The sequence below is a fragment of the Rattus norvegicus genome, chromosome 2 (assembly GCF_021556685.1).
Source record: "Rattus norvegicus strain SHRSP/BbbUtx chromosome 2, alternate assembly SHRSP_T2T, whole genome shotgun sequence".
Taxonomy (NCBI): domain Eukaryota; kingdom Metazoa; phylum Chordata; class Mammalia; order Rodentia; family Muridae; genus Rattus; species Rattus norvegicus.
In genome coordinates this window covers 223,782,073-223,806,930 of record NC_141535.1, presented here as the reverse complement: position 1 = coordinate 223,806,930, position 24,858 = coordinate 223,782,073, and the positions used below count along the sequence as shown (strand labels likewise).

Below are 24,858 nucleotides of genomic sequence, written 5' to 3'. Positions count from 1 at the left end.
ATGACCTCAACTCATTTCTCTCTCCTGATCCACTGTGGGAGCCTAAGGGAAAGTACTGTCGCCATGCTTCTTTCTAACCAAATGTGTGAAGTATCAAGGGAGTTGGGAAGGGGAGGAACAACAAATGAGAGTGAGCGTGGGTAGGCAGCTTGCAGTGGGAATGCTGACTGGACTCGAGCCGCACACAACAGCGTATACTTACTTTTCTTTGCTGTACAGTCCTGCCTTTACCTGTTGTCTAAATCACTGCTTGTGGATTTCGGAGGGGACTGGGGGAGACGGTGAGTGGTTTAGTGGGTAGCATGCAAGCATCAGGACTTGAGTTCATACTCCTAGCACCCACCTAAAAGCCAGGCATGGCAGCACACGCTTGTGACCTCAGTGATGGAGTTAGAGAAAAGGATCCTAGGAGGCCACTCAGCCAAGTAGTGTGGCCATTTGGTAAGCTTGAGGTCCAGTGAGATACCCTTCATGAAGAAAGATGACAAAGGATTGAGGAACGCCTGTGCCCTCTGGCCTCTACAAGTGCACATGTGGACATATGGACACGTGCATGTTCTTTTTTTTTTTTTTTTATAGCTTTTTTTTTTTTTATTAACTTGAGTATTTCTTATATACATTTCAAGTGTTATTCCCTTTCCCGGTTTCCGGGCAAATCCCCCTCCCCCCTCCCCTTCCTTATGGGTGTTCCCCTCCCAACCCTCCCCCCATTGCCGCCCTCCCCCCATAGTCTAGTTCACTGGGGGTTCAGTCTTAGCAGGACCCAGGGCTTCCCCTTCCACTGGTGCTCTTACTAGGATATTCATTGCTACCTATGGGGTCAGAGTCCAGGGTCAGTCCATATATAGTCTTTAGGTAGTGGCTTAGTCCCTGGAAGCTCTGGTTGCTTGACATTGTTGTACTTTTGGGGTCTCGAGCCCCTTCAAGCTCTTCCAGTTCTTTCTCTGATTCCTTCAACGGGGGACCTATTCTCAGCTCAGTGGTTTGCTGCTGGCATTCGCCTCTGTATTTGCTGTATTCTGGCTGTGTCTCTCAGGAGCGATCTACATCCGGCTCCTGTCGGTCTGCACTTCTTTGCTTCATCCATCTTGTCCAATTGGGTGGCTGTATATGTATGGGCCACCTGTGGGGCAGGCTCTGAATGGGTGTTCCTTCAGTCTCTGTTTTAATCTTTGCCTCTCCCTTCCCAGCCAAGGGTATTCTTTTTCCTCATTTAAAGAAGGAGTGAAGCATTCACATTTTGATCATCCGTCTTGAGTTTCGTTTGTTCTAGGGATCTAGGGTAATTCAAGCATTTGGGCTAATAGCCACTTATCAATGAGTGCATACCATGTATGTCTTTCTGTGATTGGGTTAGCTCACTCAGGATGATATTTTCCAGTTCCAACCATTTGCCTACGAATTTCATAGACTCGTTGTTTTTGATAGCTGAGTAATATTCCATTGTGTAGATGTACCACATTTTCTGTATCCATTCCTCTGTTGAAGGGCATCTCGGTTCTTTCCATTTTCTGGCTATTATAAATAAGGCTGCGATGAACATAGTGGAGCACGTGTCTCTTTTATATGTTGAGGCATCTTTTGGGTATATGCCCAAGAGAGGTATAGCTGGATCCTCAGGCAGTTCAATGTCCAATTTTCTGAGGAACCTCCAGACTGATTTCCAGAATGGTTTTACCAGTCTGCAATCCCACCAACAATGGAGGACTGTTCCTCTTTCTCCACATCCTCGCCAGCATCTGCTGTCACCTGAGTTTTTGATCTTAGCCATTCTCACTGGTGTGAGGTGAAATCTCAGGGTTGTTTTGATTTGCATTTCCCTTATGACTAAAGATGTGGAACATTTCTTTAGGTGTTTCTCAGCCATTCGGCATTCCTCAGCTGTGAATTCTTTGTTTAGCTCTGAACCCCATTTTTAATAGGGTTATTTGTTTCCCTGCGGTCTAACTTCTTGAGTTCTTTGTATATTTTGGATATAAGGCCTCTATCTGTTGTAGGATTGGTAAAGATCTTTTCCCAATCTGTTGGTTGCCGTTTTGTCCTAACCACCGTGTCCTTTGCCTTACAGAAGCTTTGCAGTTTTATGAGATCCCATTTGTCGATTCTTGATCTTAGAGCATAAGCCATTGGTGTTTTGTTCAGGAAATTTTTTCCAGTGCCCATGTGTTCCAGATGCTTCCCTAGTTTTTCTTCTATTAGTTTGAGTGTGTCTGGTTTGATGTGGAGGTCCTTGATCCACTTGGACTTAAGCTTTGTACAGGGTGATAAGCATGGATCGATCTGCATTCTTCTACATGTTGCCCTCCAGTTGAACCAGCACCATTTGCTGAAAATGCTATCTTTTTTCCATTGGATGGTTTTGGCTCCTTTGTCAAAAATCAAGTGACCATAGGTGTGTGGGTTCATTTCTGGGTCTTCAATTCTATTCCATTGGTCTATCTGTCTGTCTCTGTACCAATACCATGCAGTTTTTATCACTATTGCTCTGTAATACTGCTTGAGTTCAGGGATAGTGATTCCCCCTGAAGTCCTTTTATTGTTGAGGATAGCTTTAGGTATCCTGGGTTTTTTGTTATTCCAGATGAATTTGCAAATTGTTCTGTCTAACTCTTTGAAGAATTGGATTGGAATTTTGATGGGGATTGCATTGAATCTGTAGATTGCTTTTGGTAAAATGGCCATTTTTACTATATTAATCCTGCCAATCCATGAGCATGGGAGATCTTTCCATCTTCTGAGGTCTTCTTCAATTTCTTTCCTCAGTGTCTTGAAGTTCTTATTGTACAGATCTTTTACTTGCTTGGTTAAAGTCACACCGAGGTACTTTATATTATTTGGGTCTATTATGAAGGGTGTCGTTTCCCTAATTTCTTTCTCGGCTTGTTTCTCTTTTGTATAGAGGAAGGCAACTGATTTATTTGAGTTAATTTTATACCCAGCCACTTTGCTGAAGTTGTTTATCAGCTTTAGTAGTTCTCTGGTGGAACTTTTGGGATCACTTAAATATACTATCATGTCATCTGCAAATAGTGATATTTTGACTTCTTCTTTTCCGATCTGTATCCCCTTGATCTCCTTTTGTTATCTGATTGCTCTGGCTAGAACTTCAAGAACTATATTGAATAAGTAGGGAGAGAGTGGGCAGCCTTGTCCAGTCCCTGATTTTAGTGGGATTGCTTCGAGTTTCTCTCCATTTAGTTTAATGTTAGCAACTGGTTTGCTGTATATGGCTTTTACTATGTTTAGGTATGGGCCTTGAATTCCTATTCTTTCCAGGACTTTTATCATGAAGGGGTGTTGAATTTTGTCAAATGCTTTCTCAGCATCTAATGAAATGATCATGTGGTTTTGTTCTTTCAGTTTGTTTATATAATGGATCACGTTGATGGTTTTCCGTATATTAAACCATCCCTGCATGCCTGGGATGAAGCCTACTTGATCATGGTGGATGATTGTTTTGATGTGCTCTTGAATTCGGTTTGCCAGAATTTTATTGAGTATTTTTGCGTCGATATTCATAAGGGAAATTGGTCTGAAGTTCTCTTTCTTTGTTGTGTCTTTGTGTGGTTTAGGTATAAGAGTAATTGTGGCTTCGTAGAAGGAATTCGGTAGTGCTCCATCTGTTTCAATTTTGTGGAATAGTTTGGATAATATTGGTATGAGGTCTTCTATGAAGGTTTGATAGAATTCTGCACTAAACCCGTCTGGACCTGGGCTCTTTTTGGTTGGAAGACCTTTAATGACTGCTTCTATTTCCTTAGGAGTTATGGGGTTGTTTAACTGGTTTATCTGTTCCTGATTTAACTTCGATACCTGGTATCTGTCTAGGAAATTGTCCATTTCCTGAAGATTTTCAAGTTTTGTTGAATATAGGTTTTTATAGTAAGATCTGATGATTTTTTGAATTTCCTCTGAATCTGTAGTTATGTCTCCCTTTTCATTTCTAATTTTGTTAATTTGGACGCACTCTCTGTGTCCTCTCGTTAGTCTGGCTAAGGGTTTATCTATCTTGTTGATTTTCTCAAAGAACCAACTTTTGGTTCTGTTGATTCTTTCTATGGTCCTTTTTGTTTCTACTTGGTTGATTTCAGCTCTGAGTTTGATTATTTCCTGCCTTCTACTCCTCCTGGGTGTATTTGCTTCTTTTTGTTCTAGAGCTTTTAGGTGTGCTGTCAAGCTGCTGACATATGCTCTTTCCTGTTTCTTTCTGCAGGCACTCAGCGCTATGAGTTTTCCTCTTAGCACAGCTTTCATTGTGTCCCATAAGTTTGGGTATGTTGTATCTTCATTTTCATTAAATTCTAAAAAGTTTTTAATTTCTTTCTTTATTTCTTCCTTGACCAGGTTATCATTGAGTAGAGCATTGTTCAATTTCCACGTATATGTGGGCATTCTTCCCTTATTGTTATTGAAGACCAGTTTTAGGCCGTGGTGGTCCGATAGCATGCATGGGATTATCTCTATCTTTCTGTACCTGTTGAGGCCCGTTTTTTGACCAATTATATGGTCAATTTTGGAGAAAGTACCATGAGGAGCTGAGAAGAAGGTATATCCTTTTGCTTTAGGATAGAATGTTCTATAAATATCTGTTAAGTCCATTTGGCTCATGACTTCTCTTAGTCTGTCGACATCACTGTTTAATTTCTGTTTCCATGATCTGTCCATTGATGAGAGTGGGGTGTTGAAGTCTCCCACTATTATTGTGTGAGGTGCAGTGTGTGTTTTGAGCTTTAGTAAGGTTTCTTTTACGTATGTAGGTGCCCTTGTATTTGGGGCATAGATATTTAGGATTGAGAGTTCATCTTGGTGGATTTTTCCTTTGATGAATATGAAGTGTCCTTCTTTATCTTTTTTGATGACTTTTAGTTGAAAATTGATTTTATTTGATATTAGAATGGCTACTCCAGCTTGCTTCTTCTGACCATTTGCTTGGAAAGTTGTTTTCCAGCCTTTCACTCTGAGGTAGTGTCTGTCTTTGTCTCGGAGGTGTGTTTCCTGTAGGCAGCAGAATGTAGGGTCCTCGTTGCGTATCCAGTTTGTTAATCTATGTCTTTTTATTGGGGAGTTGAGGCCATTGATATTGAGAGATATTAAGGAATAGTGATTATTGCTTCCCTTTATATTCATATTTGGATGTGAGGTTATGTTTGTGTGCTTTCATTCTCTTTGTTTTGTTGCCAAGACGATTAGTTTCTTGCTTCTTCTAGGGTATAGCTTGCCTCCTTATGTTGGGCTTTACCATTTATTATCCTTTGTAGTGCTGGATTTGTAGAAAGATATTGTGTAAATTTGGTTTTGTCATGGAATATCTTGGTTTCTCCATCAATGTTAATTGAGAGTTTTGCTGGATACAGTAACCTGTGCTGGCATTTGTGTTCTCTTAGGGTCTGTATGACATCAGTCCAGGATCTTCTGGCCTTCATAGTTTCTGGCGAGAAGTCTGGTGTGATTCTGATAGGTCTCCCTTTATATGTTACTTGACCTTTTTCCCTTACTGCTTTTAATATTCTTTCTTTATTTTGTGCGTTTGGTGTTTTGACAATTATGTGACGGGAGGTGTTTCTTTTCTGGTCCAATCTGTTTGGAGTTCTGTAGGCTTCTTGTATGTCTATGGGTATCTCTTTTTTTAGGTTAGGGAAGTTTTCTTCTATGATTTTGTTGAAGATATTTACTGGTCCTTTGAGCTGGGAGTCTTCACTCTCTTCTATACCTATTATCCTTAGGTTTGATCTTCTCATTGAGTCCTGGATTTCCTGTATGTTTTGGACCAGTAGCTTTTTCCGCTTTACATTATCTTTGACAGTTGAGTCAATGATTTCTATGGAATCTTCTGCTCCTGAGATTCTCTCTTCCATCTCTTGAATTCTGTTGGTAAGGCTTGTATCTACAGCTCCTTGTCTCTTCTTTTGGTTTTCTATATCCAGGGTTGTTTCCATGTGTTCTTTCTTGATTGCTTCTATTTCCATTTTTAATTCCTTCAACTGTTTGATTGTGTTTTCCTGGAATTCTTTCAGGGATTTTTGCGATTCCTCTCTGTAGGCTTTTACTTGTTTATTAATGTTTTCCTGTGCTTCCCTAAGTGTGTTCATGTCTTTCTTGAAGTCCTCCAGCATCATGATCAAATATGATTTTGTAACTAGATCTTGCTTTTCTGGTGTGTTTGGATATTCCATGTTTGTTTTGGTGGGAGAATTGGGCTCCGATGATGGCATGTAGTCTTGGTTACTGTTGCTTGGGTTCCTGCGCTTGCCTCTCGCCATCAGATTATCTCTAGTGTTACTTTGTTCTGCTATTTCTGACAGTGGCTAGACTGTCCTATAAGCCTGTGTGACAGGAGTGCTGTAGACCTGTTTTCCTCTCTTTCAGTCAGTTATGGGGACAGAGTGTTCTGCTTTCTGGCGTGTAGTTTTTCCTCTCTACAGGTCTTCAGCTGTTCCTGTTGGCCTGTGTCTTGAGTTCACCAGGCAGCTTTCTTGCAGCAGAAAATTTGGTCTTACCTGTGGTCCCGAGGCTCAGGTTCGCTCGTGGGGTGCTGCCCACGGGCTCTCTGCAGGGGCAGCAACCAGGAAGACCTGTGCCGCCCCTTCCGGGAACTTCAGTGCACCAGGGTTCCAGATGGTCTTTGGCTTTTTCCTCTGGCGTCCGAGATGTGTGTGCAGGGAGCAGTCACTTCTGGTTTCCCAGGCTTGTCTGCCTCTCTGAAGGTTTAGCTCTCCCTCCCACGGGATTTGGGTGCAGAGAACTGTTTATCCGGTCTGTTTCTTTCAGGTTCCGGCGGTGTCTCAGGCACAGGGGTCCTGCCGCTCCTGGGCCCTTCCCCACGGGAGCCCAGAGGCCTTATACAGTTTCCTCTTGGGCCAGGGATGTGGGCAGGGGTGAGCAGAGTTGGTCTCTTCCGCTCTGCAGCCTCAGGAGTGCCCACCTGACCAGGCGGTTGGGTCTCTCTCTCACCGGGTCTGGGAGCAGAGAGCTGCTGCAGGCCGGGATCCGCGGGTGTGGGACTTCCGGTAAACACAGAACGTGCCCGGTCCTAGAGAAATTCTGCTTTCCTGTGTCCCAAGCTCACCAGGCAGCTTTCTTGCAGCAGAAAATTTGGTCTTACCTGTGGTCCCGAGGCTCAGGTTCTCTCGTGGGGTGCTCCCCACGGGCTCTCTGCAGCGGCAGCCCACGTGCATGTTCTTATGTGAACAGACATGTGTATACATATATTCTCTCTGTGTGTCTCTGTCTCTGTCTCTCTGTCTCTGTCTCTCTCTGTGTCTCTGTCTCTGTCTCTCTGTCTCTGTCTCTCTCTGTGTCTCTGTCTCTGTCTTTCTGTCTCTGTCTCTCTGTCTCTGTCTCTCTCTGTGTCTGTGTCTTTCTGTCTCTGTCTCTCTGTCTCTGTCTCTCTCTGTGTCTCTGTCTCTGTCTTTCTGTCTCTGTCTCTCTGTCTCTGTCTCTCTCACACACACACATGCACATACATACATACACACTCATAAACACACATACACACTCATACACACATACACACTCATACACACACATACACACTCATATACACACACACCTGTACACACACACTCATACACACACACTCATGCACACACACACTCATACACACACACTTCTATCAATTGTGTCTTTCTGCTCAAATTCCCCCCAGAGCTTTCTGATCTGCTTCACTGTGAGGTAGTTCCCTTTTATCGATGAATCACTGTAATCCTGAGATTATACTCTATTCTTAATCTGGAGAATTTCATCACTTGTCTTTTGTGTGGACTCTCATTTCCTATTCCATATCTCATGCTAAGCATTATTATTATTATTATTATTATTATTATTATTACTATTATTATTACTATTACTATTATTATTGTTGGTGGTGGTGGTGGTGGTAGTAATAGTAAGAGTAGGAGTAATAGTAGTAGTAGTAGTAATTGTTGTTATTATTATTGCTTTGTACCTATATTTAGGTGGCAACATAGATTGCTTAATAGGTACTAAGAAAGGCAGATTGGAAGTGAGGTATCTTGGCACACTGTTGTTTGTTGTTTGTTTGTTTGGTTGGTTGGTTGGTTTATACCTATGGAGTCCAAATAGTGATGCCCATATATGCATGGCACTAGAAACCAACCAGCGGCCACACTCCTAAAGAAAATGACTCTCTCTCTCTCTCTCTCTCTCTCTCTCTCTCTCTCTCTCTCTCTCCCTCCCTTCCTCTCTCCCTCTCTCCCTCCTCCTCCTCCCCACCCCTCTGCCCTTCTCTGCTGCATTAATAGCTTCCAAGGTAGGGAGGGGCTTTGGCAGTCTCTCCCCAATCCATGCTGGAATTTTTAACTGGCGTGATCTTGTGCCTCTCTTGTGTAGTTAACCACAGCAGCTGTGACTTCATGTGTGTCACAGGAATGTCATGTGCAGGGGACAGCATTTCACAGCACTCTTCCCTGTCCTCCAGCTCCTAGATTCTTTCCACCCCCTCTGCAACGTTCTCTGAGCACCGGGTGTGGGTAGGGTCGAAACAGATGCCCCATACACAGCCATGGCTGTTAATTCTCCACACTTTGAACGGTACCGCATCTCTGCCTGTTTAACACCGCCCTTACAGTAAGAAGTTCCTCTCACCAAGGTTGTAAGGGGCACGAATCTATAGATGTGTACCTAAACATTAGGAGGCAGTTTGACAAGGTGACTACTTGGCGAAACATAAACAGGGTTTCTCCTCCTGCCTATGACTTTCCTAGTCATGTTTTTCTGACCAACCATGTTTTCAGTAATAGACTTTCCTCCTAGGGAGTAGGCCCTAACTGTGATCAAGAGAGTCGTTGGTTACCCAATACACCCTCTTGCCATTATTCCTACAGTAGGTGTACCTTGCTTGGCAAATCAGGACTGTAGCACAGGGGTGGGACAGGGAGGAGGAGGTCCAGTACTGGGCAGTACCACTGTGTCTTTTCTCTCGCGTCAGCAGCTTGTATGGTACCTCTCAGGGTTATGAAAGCTAACCATGAAGAAGAATTTCCTGTCAGCTCGAGATTTGTGTCCTGCAGCACAAGTCCATGGTGTCTTTAGGAACGCAGCCTTACCATGCACCTATTAAAGGCCGCAAAGAGCAATGGCAGTAGCCTGCATTGCTTTGGATGCTTTGGGGTCTCTGTGACCAAAAGCTCAAAGGGGGGGGGGGGCTTATGCCTCACTGTGAGATTTTCATTTAGTGATTCATGTCTTCTGGGAGCAGCGTCATTCACAGATGTGGGATACTGTCATTCAACTCACTCTTAAAAATTGTATTTTCAGTTAAATGACAGACTAAATGGGTTTGTGTGAAGTTTTCATTTTCTCGTTCTTTCTTCTTTCTTTCTTTCTTTTGTTTTTTCTCTCTTTCTTTTTTCAGTTTTGGTTAAAATATTCCTTACTCCCCCTTCTTCACCTACCTGCCCCCTATCCTGCTCCAACATTTAGCTACTGCTATTCTCTCTCTGTTGGCCAAACCACCTAAGTTTTATGTGTATATATGATATATATGATAGTAAGGACACAGGTCCCAAATAGCCTCTTTATTATGTTTAAGCCTTTGCCTAGCCTGCTCAAATCCCCCTGCCTCGACCCCTAGCTTCCCCCTCTCTACTGCCATTTCATTTATATTCGTCAACTCCCCTCCTGGTATGCACCCTGCAACAACTGCTCAGTTTTAGCTTCTAGCGTCCATACATAGTTCATGTTAAACATACAAGACAGACACTCGCTCACTCTTAGCCACGCCTCTTGTAGCCTCATTCCCTGTACTCCCCTGCTATCCCCGGTGCCTGCCTCTCCTATCTTCCTGCTGATGTACCTAGGCTGCTGGTAACACCGCAGCTTCCAGAACTTTACTCCTGGGTCTTTCTTGCTTCTTTCCTGCTTTGCTCTCCTATGTAGTGTTGAAGCTTTAATAAGTACCTCTACCATTTTGTGGGGCTTCAGTAACACCAGATTGCCCATCTTTACAGACACTATCAAGTTGCCCTGAAATTTCACTGTGGCTCTGTCTTACCCCCAGCACCACCACAACCCCGGCAGAGTCAATACCTAGTGTGATTGGTTATCTGAAAACACCACACTGTTTCTCCCACAGGTGCCACTGCCAGTCTTGGGCATCTCAGAGATTCAGAATCAAGTGCTGGAAGAGGTTCACAGCTTGAATTTTGTAAAGGACAACAGTGCCACCTTTATTGAGAGGAAACTTAGCTTTGAAAAGAAGAAGCCCACACAGGTTCTGGTGAGTTGAGCACTGCCCATGGCTGTGAAGACATCATCTCTTTGCCTTGTCCAAATTGTAGCACATCGATCCCCCACACTGTCCATACCATCCACCATCCAAACAACATGCTCCGTGTTTATTTTAGTGTTTCTACCTTGTATATTACAAACTCTGTAGGAAAGCGATGCTCGTTTCTGTTTTACTCATGACAGTTCCCTAACGTCCCAAAACATCCTTGACACACAGTGGATACTCACATTTGTTGTCTAGGGTTTTAAAGAGACGAACCATACAGTGTAGCCCCTCATTTCCAATCTGCTTTATTTCCAGCCTCCAGAGATAGTTTCTTTTCTTTTCTTGTTCAACGTCACTTAGTGCCAGCATTTGGAAAGCATCCCTTCGTGACTCCTTCCTTGTTAACCCAGGAAAAGATGCACATAGGCAATTTACTGAATTAAAATTACAAAGTACTCACCATGCAAGAAATTAATACAAAATAGTAAAATATCACTCAACAGTCAGGAGTTGTTAGGACTTCTGTCATCTTTGAACCTGTTTTTAAATTTTCAATGTAATTTATTTATGGTACGTGTGCGTGAGTGTGTGTGTGAGACACACATACACACATACACACTCATACACACTCATACACACACACACACACACGCACAGGCACGGGGTGGGGGGATACATTTAGAAGTCAGAGGATAGCTTATAGGAATGGTTCTCTCCTTCTGCTCTGTGGATTCTGGCGATTGAACTCAAGTGGGCAGGCCAGGCTTCGGGGACATCTGCTTTTATCCTCCGAGCCACCTTGCCAGCCCCTGAGCCTCTGCCTTCTTATGCCTGATTGAATTTTCTTTCTTTTCTACAACACTGCCCTCATGTGCTTACTGGAGATTTTAAAACTGAAAATCTCCGCTGACTATACGAACAGCCCGACCCAAGCATCCACCTTGTCATGTGTCCAGATTGGTGTATAACTTATACGGTGAAATAATTCTCTAAAGGAAAATCTTTATGGACTCAACGAGGACTTCCCTGTACGTCCATCTGAATCAGGGCTTCTTACTGTTCCCAGCCAGAAGTGCCACATCAAACTGATGTTCACCGCTCCAAACTTCTATCCACATATGGAGCAGAGGAACTCTACCGAGCTAAGCGCAAGTGTAATGCCACACAAGAACATGACGTCAGTCTTCTAGAAGGGGAGCTGGTAGCTGTTCTGGAGCAGAAGGATCCCCTGGGGAGTACAAGCAGGTGGTTTGTTGACACCGGATGTAAGTTTCTTTCCCACAGACTAACCCGCCTCAGGTTGAGAATTTCCCAGGAGTCTCTGCGTGTTTGGGGATGGTCCTCGCATAACCCTGGTGCTTTCTTCCTCTTTCTACCAGTTGTAAAAGGCTACGTGTACTCTTCCTTCCTGAGGCCCTACAATCCAGGGAAAGAGCAGAAGGTGGATGCAGAGAACAGATTCTGTGACGACGATTTCGAGAACATCAGTCTCTTTGTGTCTTGCCGGCCGGCCGGTGACAGTGTCAGCATAAGCGACAGCAGCTCATCTCTTAGTGGCTCTTGCGGGAAGTTTGAAACAAATGGTGCTGATGCGGATAATTTTCAAGAGGTAGACGAACAGGTAAGACGTTAAGCCTTCATGTTAAAATGCTTGGCCACTCAAACTGCTCACATGGAGCGGAAATACAGATAGGGAATCTGCCAGCTCTGACCTTGAAGAGACCTAGGCCAGTTAGCGCATACCATCTGCGGACTGCTGAGCGAAGAATTAAATTCTCTAAACTCGCTTCCTCCAAAATAGAAAAGAAAAGAAAATCCTTTTACTGCAGAGTTGTTGTTTTGACTAGAAACGATGCACACGATGAACTCTCGACCCAGAATAGGTCCAAATCATAGCGATCACTAATCTACTGGTAAATATTCATCGTAGTCAGAAATTTCTTTTTTAACGCTCCACCGCTGGAGAAAGGCTGTTCAGTTGTGATCATCAATATCAGGTAGGCACTTATCTCTGAATCAGCCAGAAGAGTGTTTCTCAACCTGTGCGTTACGATCCTTTGTGTGTGTTTGTGTGTGTGTGTGTTGGGGAGGTGGGGGTCAAATGACCCTTTTCCAGGAGTCACTCTAGCCATCCAAAAACTCAAAATATTTACGCTATGGTTCATAACAGTAGTAAAATTACAATCATGAAGTAGGGACAAAAACAGTTTGATGGTGGGGGTCACCACATGAGGAGCTGTATTAAAGGGTTGCATCATTAGGATGGCTGAGAGCCACTGCTTTAGAAGCAATGTCTTCATTGAACTGGGGAGGACTTGGACACTTATTAATGCCGCCTGCTAACCACGGAAGCTTGCCCGCTTGCCTTTCGCTGGTTGTGCCAATGCAAAGATCACTGGCATGGCCCCTTCATAAATCGGCACGCTAATTATAATGTAAGGTTCGTTTTTGCTACCTCATAAAGTATCAGTATTTTCAACTATTAATCTCCAAGTAGTGACCACCTAATTTTCCACCTTTTTAACACAGTTAATTTTCATTAGCCTAAATTTCTTTCCCATTGGGATGACACATTTATTTTCAGAATGTAGAAATGAATGATATGGATAAACTAAATGGAAATTGCTCATTCCTTTCCCCTTTCTCCTATTCCTCAAAGACACCTTGTCTTTCAGATAAATTTTATGCATATATATATATACACACAAAAAAACATATTATATGTGTTACCTTTTTAACACTTAAATACCACTCTACTTATATAACTCATTCATTCTTAAAACAATTCTCTGAAGTATCTTTACATTTTTATATCTTTGCTGAGGCAGAATCTAATGATACAGCCCAGGCTGTCCTTTCACCTCAGCCTCCTCAGCGGCATAACTATGGGCACATACTGTCACACCCATTTTATAAAATCAGTCAGATACATAATTACTAACCCAGTCAAAGACACTAACAATATTATTTATTTAAAAGTGTAAAACAATAATTCCAGGCATATTCTTCATCTCCTTTTGTATGCTTTTATAAATATATTTGTAAGGAAAATTAATAAAATGTATTGAGGGGTCACAGGATATATAGAAAATCTTTACAGAGCTGCCCTTCATAAATCACATTATTTAAGTCTTATTTATGTGCTATAGAATTCACTCGTTTTAAATGTAAAATCCAGTGACTTTTAGAATAGCTACAGTATATTTAGTCTAAATTGTGCAAACTAATTTCAAACATTTTTTTCATGCCCAAAGATCCTTTCGATTCATTTGCAGTCCCTGCTTTTTCCCACACCCAGTTTCTGAAAATCACTAATCTATTTTCCATTCTTTATTATACCTTTTCTATATATTTTTCATGGATGGAATTGTATATGGGGTTTGTAGCTGGCTTTTTTCCTCTCAGCATGTATTTAATATTCATCCTTGCTGTAAATATATGTATTTTGCATCGTTTTCAACCACCTAATAGTATTCCATGGCATAGATACAGCATTTTAACAATTTGCCATTTAATCCATTTCGGCAACGTCTATTTTGATGCTATTGTGAATAATGTCTCTATGGACATTAATGTATGTGTCTATGTGGATTTCACTTCTCTTAGACATCCAGGAATGGATTTGTGCCCTGGCATGGTAAATATATGTTTTACTTTTAGAGGAAATACCAAATCATTTTTCAAGTGAATTATATGCTACATGTTTTCTTTAATAAGAAGGGAGAGGAAGGGAGGAAATTCTCTCTTTCTCAAATTAGGAAATACCTTTTATAAAATCCATTTTATTCTCTGTTTCCTCTGAATTTGGAAACTAGTTAATATAGACAACTGGCCTTGGGTAAATACTGGCATTATTAGTAATAATTTGGATTGAGAAGCACATCTTGGATCAATGGTCACATGGGATCCCTGATAACTTCACTTAGATTAAAATGATCTCATTCACGTTGAGGGTTTCCCCCCTTGCAAGCAGAGAGTATGCCTCAGTTCATTATAGCAAAGATCTGTGACCCCCGTGGGGGCTCCAGCAGAAGGAGAAAGAAAACCTCAGAGGCAGGAGGGAGCCATTCCTTTGATGCTTTACCACTGACCACAATGGCATGTGGACTGGCGGTTTTCAGTCTCCTAGTGCAGCTGCTCTCCATCCTTGGAAATGAGGAGAAGGGATTATAGTTTCATGTTCGCCACAGGCTGATATTTCCATTCTGTCATTTCTCAGGGAGTATGTGAATACTTGCATTTATGGGTCAGAGTTTAAGACCGATATAGCATAGAGGTCCAGGTAGGTGACTGAAGATGGTTGAAAATCATATCTTTGTCAAATCTCATATCTTATGTGTCCCCAATAGAAGTTTTTTGCATAGCTATTTAAACTTTAAAAAACAGTCAGCTGTCGTCTGTACTGCTTAGCCAGGCATTGCTTGGTTCCACTGTTTCTTGCTCTGCTCTTTTGTACAGTGGTGATTCTTTCTGTCATCCTCCAGACTTGCAGAAGTACATCCTAAGAGGAGTTGTAGGCTGTCCTGTAGTGTTACTGAGGATTCAAGTGAACCCTGACAAGGGCAGGTAGATGGGCAGACTTGGCTTCTGTGACAAACCTCCTCCAACAAGGCCACACCTCCTAGTCCTTCCCAAACAATTCCACTAGCTAGAGACCTATTATTCAAACATGAGCTTTGGGTGGCCATTTTCATCCACACCACCTCAGAGAGTTTCCTCAATTATTTTGGAAATGTACTTGTTTGCATCTGGTCTTTCCTATAAGGTACAATTGAAAGCACATTTTCAGACAGATTTGTTGTTTTTTCAAGCTTGTGATCTGGTCTTTGCCCTATATTTTATTATCACTTATGATAATGATACTGCATGTTGACTATGCTGTGTGTTTCCAAGTTCACCAACAATCTAAGAGGCTGATTCTAAGGTATTTAAGTAATCTATTAAAATGAAGATTAAGAGAATATTTGATATGGAAAGATGTTTTACAATGCTCTAAAAGCAAAATAGTTTGCAAAAATATGCAGTTTCCTTTTTATTACTATCTCAGAATAAAGAGGAGTGAGGGAGGACAAGATGGAGAAGAAAAAAGAGTAAAAGGCACTTGACTTTCTTTGTGTACTTTTGAGACCTTTTCCTTAAAACTACTTGTTTACACTGAAGATGTCCTTTCTTCCCTGCACGCCTGTGAGCTCCCTTTATTCTTACTAGTTTTAATGGTATCAAACATGCCTCAGGAGGCATCCTGTGGTGTGATTTGGTTTCTTAACCATCCTTTTATGATAATAGCTTCAAATTCACCCAAATGCTACATATATATGACTAATCTAATGTCAACAATGGGAGACTCTCTTAGGGAGTCCATACCCAGGTCTCAGGTGTATTTTAGTGTCTGAGAAACAATCTTTTCTTAAGCCTCATGTTTAAACCTCTTAAATATTTTTATTAAATTCCCAGATTACTTCATAAAAACCTACGTATTGGTGAAAATATATAATCGTTGAATGAAGAAAATAAAAGCTTGCTTCTATAGGGCGAGAGAGAAGAATGGGTATTTTTTTCATGCAATGTAATCACTTTGGCTTTGGAACTAATACAGTGAATGCTGGTTTTTAAAGCTTTTTAGTTTTGGAAAGGAAAATTAAAATACATTATGAATTTTATTGTTCATAGCTGGAGAATTCGGATAAAATCAATAAAATGAGATTGCATAATGCAATGAAGTTATAAAATAAAAATTAAATGCAGGAATACACAGAGTAAGAGACTTCAGAAGTGGCAATGACGCCACAGGGAACAGTACGACGCCTATGGGTAATAATCTGTGGATGACTCATTATATAGGTGATGTTAAATCAAATGCACAGAGAGCTAAGCTGGATGGCCAGGTTATCATACATAAAAGGAAATGCAGATTTACAACAGGCAAAGGAGCAAACAGTGAAACGTTTCAAAAATAACAAGAGAAAAAGGGAATGCGTGACTGTGATTCATATTGATATCATTTTAATTAACGTTTCTGGAAAAAGCACGAGCACATTTAAAGTTAGAAAAGCATAGACTCAGATTTGAAAAGGAAAAATTCCTCAGTTCTTCAATTTGCCACAATTTGAAAACTTCCATTTTTTTCCTTCTAACAACAAAGGAAATACAAAGAATTAGAAGACCAGAAAAACTACTCTTCTTTCAAAGCAGACTTAATTCCATTTTGCATATAGAAGGCCTTTAGATAGCATGCTATATGAGAATTAGTAAGTACCTATCTGAAATAAGTCTGGACCGCGACAATCTACAAGTGTTGCATAATTTTGAATTTTAAATTTATGGCCTCATGAGAATTATATTTGTTTCACACACACACACACACACACACACACACACATACACACACACACACACATACACACACACACACATACACACACACACACACACACACACACACACACACACACACACATATATCCAGGCATGGTGACACACTTTTAATTCCCACAGTGCAGACTCAGAGGCAAGTAGAGCTCTATGAATTCAAGGTGACCCTGGCCTACAGAGTGACTTAAGGCCAGCCAATGGTTGCATAGTGAAACTCTGTGTCAAAAAACATCAATAAAAAACATAATAATGAATATATCTAATCGAAATTTATTTTCCCTTTGAGGAAATCTGTGCCAAGGTGAAAGACTGCACGGGCGTTGAGGTATGGGACAGTAGCTAAGCTATCCTTCTGAAAAATCCATGCCTGAGAAAGCATATTTCTTATTGGTTCAAATTACAAAGATGGCTACAGCTGCTGATTCCAGCTCTTATAGATTCCTTGGGGACTATAATTTAGCACAGCACTCTCCTGTATTATTTTGCAAACCAAATTAACCATGCACTAATTTTGTGGATCTATTCAATACTGTCACTTTAAAACCTACCAAATGGTGGTGACGTTTGAGAAACTCCAGACCCTTTCTCCAGGCATACACTGTGTATCCCCCTTAGAACAAGAGTTTGAGTCCTAAAACCCTAAAAAGAAGTTGATCAAGCACAGGGTTGGGAGTTAGAAGATGGGGGTCTTGGCAGCACTGGTTAGCATTGTGGTTGAGAATGTTTCTAACCCTTAGCTGAGAGGGTTATTGAGGTTACAGCCCATGTGACATAAACCATCACAGGCTCTGTAAAAAAAAAAGTATTTATTACTGCTGAAATTTAATTAATAATTGATAGCTCCCCCATTCTGTTCTTTACTTTCAAACAAAGCAATCCGTTTCCAAGGGTCTGTCTTCATGCATGCACCACAATCCCCTATACGACATCCAAACCCTTTAGGTCAAGGAAACATCTGAACGTATCATGTAGCATGGCATTCATGACCCTTGAGGGGTGTGAGGCCTACCTTGATCCATTCAAGTTTCCATTAACAAAATAGCATATACCAAGTGACGTTCCAACAAATCTTCACAGTTGTAGAGACGAGAAGTTTGAGATTAAGTCACCGTTTTTGTTGTCTGATGAAGTCAACTTTGTCGTTCATGGGGAGCACCTTTTGGGGAGATTTTCACTTAAAAGAGATGAGGGTGTTGGGCTGATTTTATAAAAATAGGTCCCACTCCTGAAGGCACTGTCTTTTAGACCTGATCACTTCTTCCTAATTTTACCTCATTATTATAACTTTAGGACTAAGGGGGACACATTTAGATCTCATTCATATGGTTCCTTTTCTTGGATAATACCTCAGGCTCCTTGTTAAGAAGGTACCAGGCAATGGAATCAGAGTTTTGTTGAGCCGAGTAATGGTTTAAGATTTACAGAAAAAGTCTCACTGTCCTGTCTAGTCTCTTCTCCTTCTTAGTGATGTCAACTCATGCCTCATGGAACCTTGATCTACTTGTCCTCAATTTTCCTTCCTTTTCTCCCCCTTATCTCTTTTCATGCATCCACCTTTGCGGATGTGACATACTAACTCCTTTATCAACCCCTCCCTGATGAAAGGCTACCTTCAAACTCTACCCCCTGTTTAAGTGTAGCTTGGTGGTGGTGGCAGTCTTGTGGCTTTGTCTTGTCAATATTTGTTATTTCTTCAGCTGAGCTTTAAGGTTTCCAATAACGTATTTTGCAAAGTTTGTTCAAATGACTATAGAAATGTTGGTTAGTTGCTTAATTTCATATCATAAGGAAACATTTTTTTAAATTTAGCAGTCTTATGATTTTACTGAAAGATGAATTAAACAGCAATTAACTAATAACTATCTAATAGCTATCAAGTATTTTTCTGAGGTCATAGAAATTTTTAATTGAAATTTATTAGTTTCTTCAAGGTCAGTTAGTTTTGGAAAGTTATACATTTTATTCGATGCACTTATAAAGATTTAGAAAATTAAAGAACTTAGAAGGAACAGGGAGAATTACTTATAGTCCTACCAATCAAAGAAATGATTTAGTGATTCTAGGTATCTAAGTTCCCACCGGCATGTCTGTGTACTTGTGAGGGTAGTTATCTACAGAGTCTGAAGAGGGCGCTGGATTTCCTGGAACTTGAGTTCCAGCCACTGGTTGTGAAGCTCATGAGTGGGCACTGAGGTCTCGATCGGGTCCTTTTATGCTGTCTGGATCACTGAGTCATCTCCCAGCCTATAATTTTACATTTCAAAAATATTTAATATGAATATTTTCTATATTGTTATTCTCACAAGATGCCACTTAAATGACTACAAATTTACTTAATAGGACTGTCTTTAATCTACTCTTTCTAACCCTTCTCCGCATCCCCATATCTGTCCGTATATCTAAGACAGAAACATTGTCGTACAGATGTTAGGTGTCTGTCAGTGTTTCTGCTTATGAGATCTTAAGAGATTGATTCAAAGAATGAACAGTCAAAAGCATTTTACAGAAATGCCAAATGGCCTTCAAGCATGGGCAATCTACATTCCTTCCGATAGAAAACAAATGCCTGTTTTCCCTTCCAATCTAGGCCATATCCTATCAAATCCATCAGGAAGAGCTGGACCATGTGACTGTAAAAAATGAAAACAAAAACCAAGAACACCTAGTGTTGCTTCTGAAAGGCGAAAACATGTTAAGTTTCTCCAAAGCTTTAAGTTCTGCTACCAATATGTCTTTTTGGTTTTGGTCTAGGTCTTCTATGCAGTCCATGCCTTTCAAGCACGGAGCGACCATGAACTCAGCCTTCAGGAGTACCAGAGAGTCCATATACTTAGGTTCTGCGATCTAAGTGGGAATAAAGAGTGGTGGTTAGCTGAGACTCAAGGTCAGAAAGGGTATGTGCCCGCTAACTACCTTGGGAGGATGACGTATGCCTAAGGAAATGAGCGACATTTCCCCGGCAAGCTGCTTATTGACTACCTCATGAAGCCGACGACGAAACTTCAAACCCGAAAGCAAGAGACCTCGGAACTGCATGAACAGCGTACCACGTTTTGAGGACAATCTTGCTTCCTAATAGGACACCTTCACCGATGTATAAAGAATAATGGTTGACAGAAATACTACCAACAAAAACAGCAGGTAAAACAGCCTAGGCTCTGACTATATTTATAAAGGCAGAGATCTTTTGAGAAGACATATTTTCACTGATCATCACCAAAGAGTGGATCTAAGGAAGGTTTTTCCACTTTATCGTAATTTTTTTCCTGTACTTTGCCTCAGACATATTGTTTTTCACATTTCTTATTTGTACATGTACCTGTTTACATGCACACATAATATACTTGGCAGTTTATACAGCATGAGCACAATACAGATTATGCACGCATGTATAAGTCACAGAGTAAACTAATTACGCAGAAAAACGACAGGCAATTAGAAGTCTTTAATATAGGGCTCCATTTTAAATGCATCTTTAATGAAAGGGAAACCATAAGGTATTAGTAATATTAAAAACTTACTCAATGTGTACTCCATGATGCCCCTTGCTTTCAATGATTTCTAGGTCATGATTTAATGCAGTGTAAAGAGTAAACACTGCTAGCAAAGGTAGAGGGGGTCGAGCACAGGCAGCATGGTTCCGACGTCTGTTCCTACTGAGTACACCGGACACGCCTTGAGTGCAAAAGAGAGATGTGAACAATGGGCCTGGAGGAAATCAGATCCACATTTCAATCTTTAACAGCTTTTCAAAATTAAGGGCTTCCACGAGAGCCGGGGAGAGAAGAATGAAGTGTCAAAGTTTATTCTTTGTAATTCTTATCTTTGTGATGAAGCACTATGGAAGTGTAATGGTTTTAAAGCTGTCACAAACGACTACTGACGAGGCTTTAATGAAGAAACAGTTCGGCATCACTCTGATTTAGAGGTACATGAGCAGTGCACGTCCTACTTCAGAGCCAGGGTGCAAATACATTGAGCAGCCAGTTTGTACTTAGACGAGGTGTGGAGGACTGCATTAGCACCATGGTAGGGCATTGTGCTTTAAATTTGGCGACTCCCCTGAGAACTGTCCTCCAAAATTTCAGGCATATTCAGTCAAGACATTAATGGATTCAAAAAGAGAAAGCAGGACAGACGCAGGGATGAAATGAACCAGAGAACACGCTCAGGAGGAGGGAAGGAGAACTAAAGTAGTTGGAGGCAACAACTCCATAGAGAATATTTTATGAAGACCGAAATGCCTGGCATGTGTGTCCTTGGTCAGCATTCTCAAATAGCTGCTGTACATCAGGAACTCTGATAACATTGAGGGGTTTAGCACAGTGCAAATCAATGCAGTACCCGGCCATGCAAAGTTTAGAGTCTAAAGAGGACAGCAGTGGGATTATAGAAGAAAACCCACGGTGATGCCTACTGAGAAACAGTGTGTTTAGGATCATGGAACAGGGAGGCTTCTAATTTTGTTTAATTTCCAGTGGTTACTCTTTTATAATTACAGTAGATTTTAATTGCCTATAAAATTCCTAATGACATGTTTTAAGATTTGTTACTTTGAAAGATTTGATCCATTCAATATATACAATATATCATATATATGATAACCATATATATACATATATATATGGTTACATTTATTACTGAGCAATATCCATAACAAAATAAAGAGTTCTATTTCTCCCAGGGTAGCTGACTGAATACCATACCTTCTCCCCAAAGCAGAAGTAGGATTTTTACATGAAAGAAACAATTTATACTACTACTAAGAACATTAAAGTTGTTTTATAACATTCTCATGACATTGGTTTTGTTGTAGGGCAACAAAAGACTTTCTAAAAGATATTAGAGACTTTAAAAAAGTTAATTTCCCTTTGAATTCAGTTTTAACACATGACTTTGTTTGCCTAAGTTTAAGCAAAAAGAAATATGAAGTTGCTACTTAAGAACACTATGAAAACGGTTCAAAGAGGCATAATTGGTACATGGCGGTGTGCACGTGCACACCTGCACACCACACCAAGCTTCAAGGTTTTACACAACAGTGAAGGATTATACCAATAGCACAGTTGTGCTTTTCTGGCTGAAATCAGTGATTAGATGCAGGAGTTTTGTCTACTGATGTGACACTAGGAGTGATGCTTCCTGTTTGACCTTTGAAAAACCTGTGCCTGGAAAATCAATCCTTCACTCAGCTCCTGAGAGAGAACTGTTATGAAGCCAGTAACTGCGGCTTTCCTAACATGATGTGCCCATTACTAGAAATGAGCTCTGAAAAATTATATAATACCTTCATTTTCTACTTTTTTTAAAAACTTTTTTACTTAAAATCAAGTAACTCGTAATTTTGCAATTAGACATTGTTTTAATAGACCCCAGAGAAATAAATTTCCAAGAAAGTTTATAGTTTATAGGAGATATATATATATATATATATGTACATATATATATGTATATATATGCAGGCTAGTGTGTTTTTTTATTCCTTTTAAAATTAAAATTGTACAGAATAGTATCCTCTGACGTGGGTGATATTTTTTGCCAAGATGAAGAGGACGCTTCTGTAGTTATTTTTCTAAATAAATAAAAATATATGCATTTTATTTACATTTTATTTTGAAATGCACACGTTAAAACTTCTAGTATACATAATATACAGTGTGAAATATTCATCTAGTAACATAAAATTATCATTGGTGCACAATCATGAAAAAGTCCCAAAGCCTGTTTCTGAACTTACCTTATACTTAAGAGAAAGACATTGACTTTGAAGGATAGGCAGAGAAAAGATAAAAATGCACGTTTAGTCACAGCAATGAAGCAATGGGTAACAGATGCCAAATGCTGGAGCATTCTAAATCGCTCCAAAATACAATTCAGATTTTTGAGAAACCACTTTTAAAATGCCTGATGCTACTTGAGATGAACATAGTCTGGGTGGTTTTCAAAAACGGTTGTTTCAACTACTGAGACATGGAATTGTCACTTCTTGGATCTTTATCCTCCCCCATTGACTTTACAAAGCTGTATGAATAACAGGAGTAAATTATAAAACATAAAAACCCTTTAAGTTGTTTGTAGTAACTATAGCTTCCTAATATATGCACTGCATTGCTAACTAGTGAAAATCCTAGACCTTTCAAAACTCAGACCAAATGATCCTATACAGTATATCATGGCCAATAAGGTTGTGATTTCAGTCACTGACTAGACAGACACTGGACTTGGAGTTCTGTAGGAATAGATCCTGTGTAAAGAATGCAAATCTTACAAGTCTAATTCTGTAGTTGCTTCCTCCTCTATATACACACAGATATAAAATTATATATAATGTCCAAACTACAGCTCTTCAGGTCTACTGGATCTCAAGTTGAGGTCTTATTGTAGCTACTGTTTTCACAGTTGTATACTCTAGTTAGATGCAGGTAAAATTTGCATATTTTGAAAGAACTCAACACTTTAGAAAACACTCTAGAATCAAGATGTCCGTGTTTGGAAATCCCCGAGAAGATACTTTTACTAAATTAGTTTTGTTTTGCTTAAAATTCCACCGAGGCATCTGAGCGTATCCATCGCATTTCTGATTTCTTGTGATTTTAAAATTTCATTTTGTTAAAATGGATGTATTTTCTGTGAAACCTGTAGGTCTTAAGAATTTATAATTGTAACTAATAAAAGCACTACCATGCCCTTGTGAAGACCTGGAGTAATCTAATTTTTTAAATACAGATGTGCTTTATACTGGAGTCACATTCTGGTACACTCACCATGGGTCTAAAGCACCCTGCTCTATCATAGTTCAGCGAGTCAGTACTACATGTAGAGTAGCAGTTGCTTGGTGTCACGATCACGTGAATTACTGGGAGCTGCAATCTGTTGCCCCTACCTGGAAATGATCTGAAATAGTCTTACAGAGTGTGTGAGTGCTTCAGGAAGATGACTTGAAGTGCAGATGCTACTAAATGGATATGACTTGCACACTACTGGAAAAAAAAACCAACAAAAGCACTGTAAACCAGGGGTCATTTGTATTCTTTCATTTTATCTTGACTGAATTGTGTTTTACAAAGTGGGAAACTAACACAAAAGGGTTGAAAGACCAGCATTCTTTCAGTGTCATTTTGTCTCATTTTTTCAAGTCACTAAACTCTGTGGTTAATCTCATAAATTACAATATGAAAAACAGGAAAAGGATACTGACCAAAATAGTTTGAATCGTCAATCCTAAATCTTTATACAAGAACACTTGCTGTTGTGGTTGTTACTGCGCTGTTTCCCCTTGGCTCCTGTGTTTCATCATTTTGTTGCCATCTGGTGGTGCTTTTTGGAAAGTTATGGGACCTAGAGGCGGTAAAGACTTACTGGAAGAAGCCTTCACTGGGAGCTAGATTGAGGTTTTATAGCCTGGCTCTATGTCCTGTTTCCTATCAGCTGAGACAAGCTGATCAACTGGCCTCATGGTCCTGCCGCCATGCTTTCACCATCATGATGGATGGTATCCCTTGAGAGCTGTACGCCAAAATAAATCCTTTCTCCCTAAAGTTGCTTTTGTCAGAGTATTTTATTACAACAGAAAACTAAGGTACCTACTCACTTGTCCACTCATTCACCGCGCCAACACGGAGAGCTGTAGACTTCAATGCTATTCAAGAAAAAAACAAGCTCTCTATGGCTCACATAACCTAAGTGTTACAAATCCTTGTTATACATAGCCAAACAAAAACATACTGTTGCTGCTTTCATAACTGCTTCATGTAGCACACTTGATGAGGAAAAAATAAAGGCCTAAGAGCTATTTCAGATAATTTCTAATATCAAATATGTATCTTAAAAACACCAAAATTATTCTCTTACACACATACATACACAGACACACACACCTATACAAAGAATCATATTCATTGAAAGATAAATTACTTCCTAAACTTATTAAAATTTCTGACTAGTGCCACAAATGTCAAGACAATTGTTTCTCAGACCCAGCACACTTTCTGTGATGGGATTAAAATTTTTTACTTCAATGTGTAATCTGTACTAAGCATTATTTCTCTAATGGCTTCAAGGAAGTGAATTACAATAACCGTAATAGCTGTTGATGTAAACTGGTGTCAGGTCATTTTGTTAAGTCAAAATTGTACTTGAACTATAAACAACAAACTCTTCTGAACTCTTTATAAAGGGGATTTGGAATTTATACCAAACCAGGGTTTATCAACAGAAAGGAGTTTCACAAAACAAAAACATCTACAGGCAGC

At 40.2% G+C, this 24,858-nt stretch overlaps 1 protein-coding gene across 2 annotated transcripts in view; it reads left to right on the top strand.

Annotated features, from left to right (window-relative positions):
- Arhgef38 (Rho guanine nucleotide exchange factor 38) overlaps positions 1-24,144 on the top strand; it is a 131,263-nt gene extending 107,119 nt beyond the window's left edge. Inside the window, 4 exon segments of one of the 2 annotated variants that reach the window (NM_001427634.1) lie at positions 10,094-10,237; positions 11,301-11,499; positions 11,614-11,855; positions 19,358-24,144. In NM_001427634.1, the coding sequence (NP_001414563.1) occupies positions 10,094-10,237; positions 11,301-11,499; positions 11,614-11,855; positions 19,358-19,543 (771 nt within the window). In that variant the 3' untranslated portion in view covers positions 19,544-24,144. 2 annotated transcript variants of the gene reach the window in all.
- Positions 24,145-24,858: the final 714 nt, after the last annotated feature.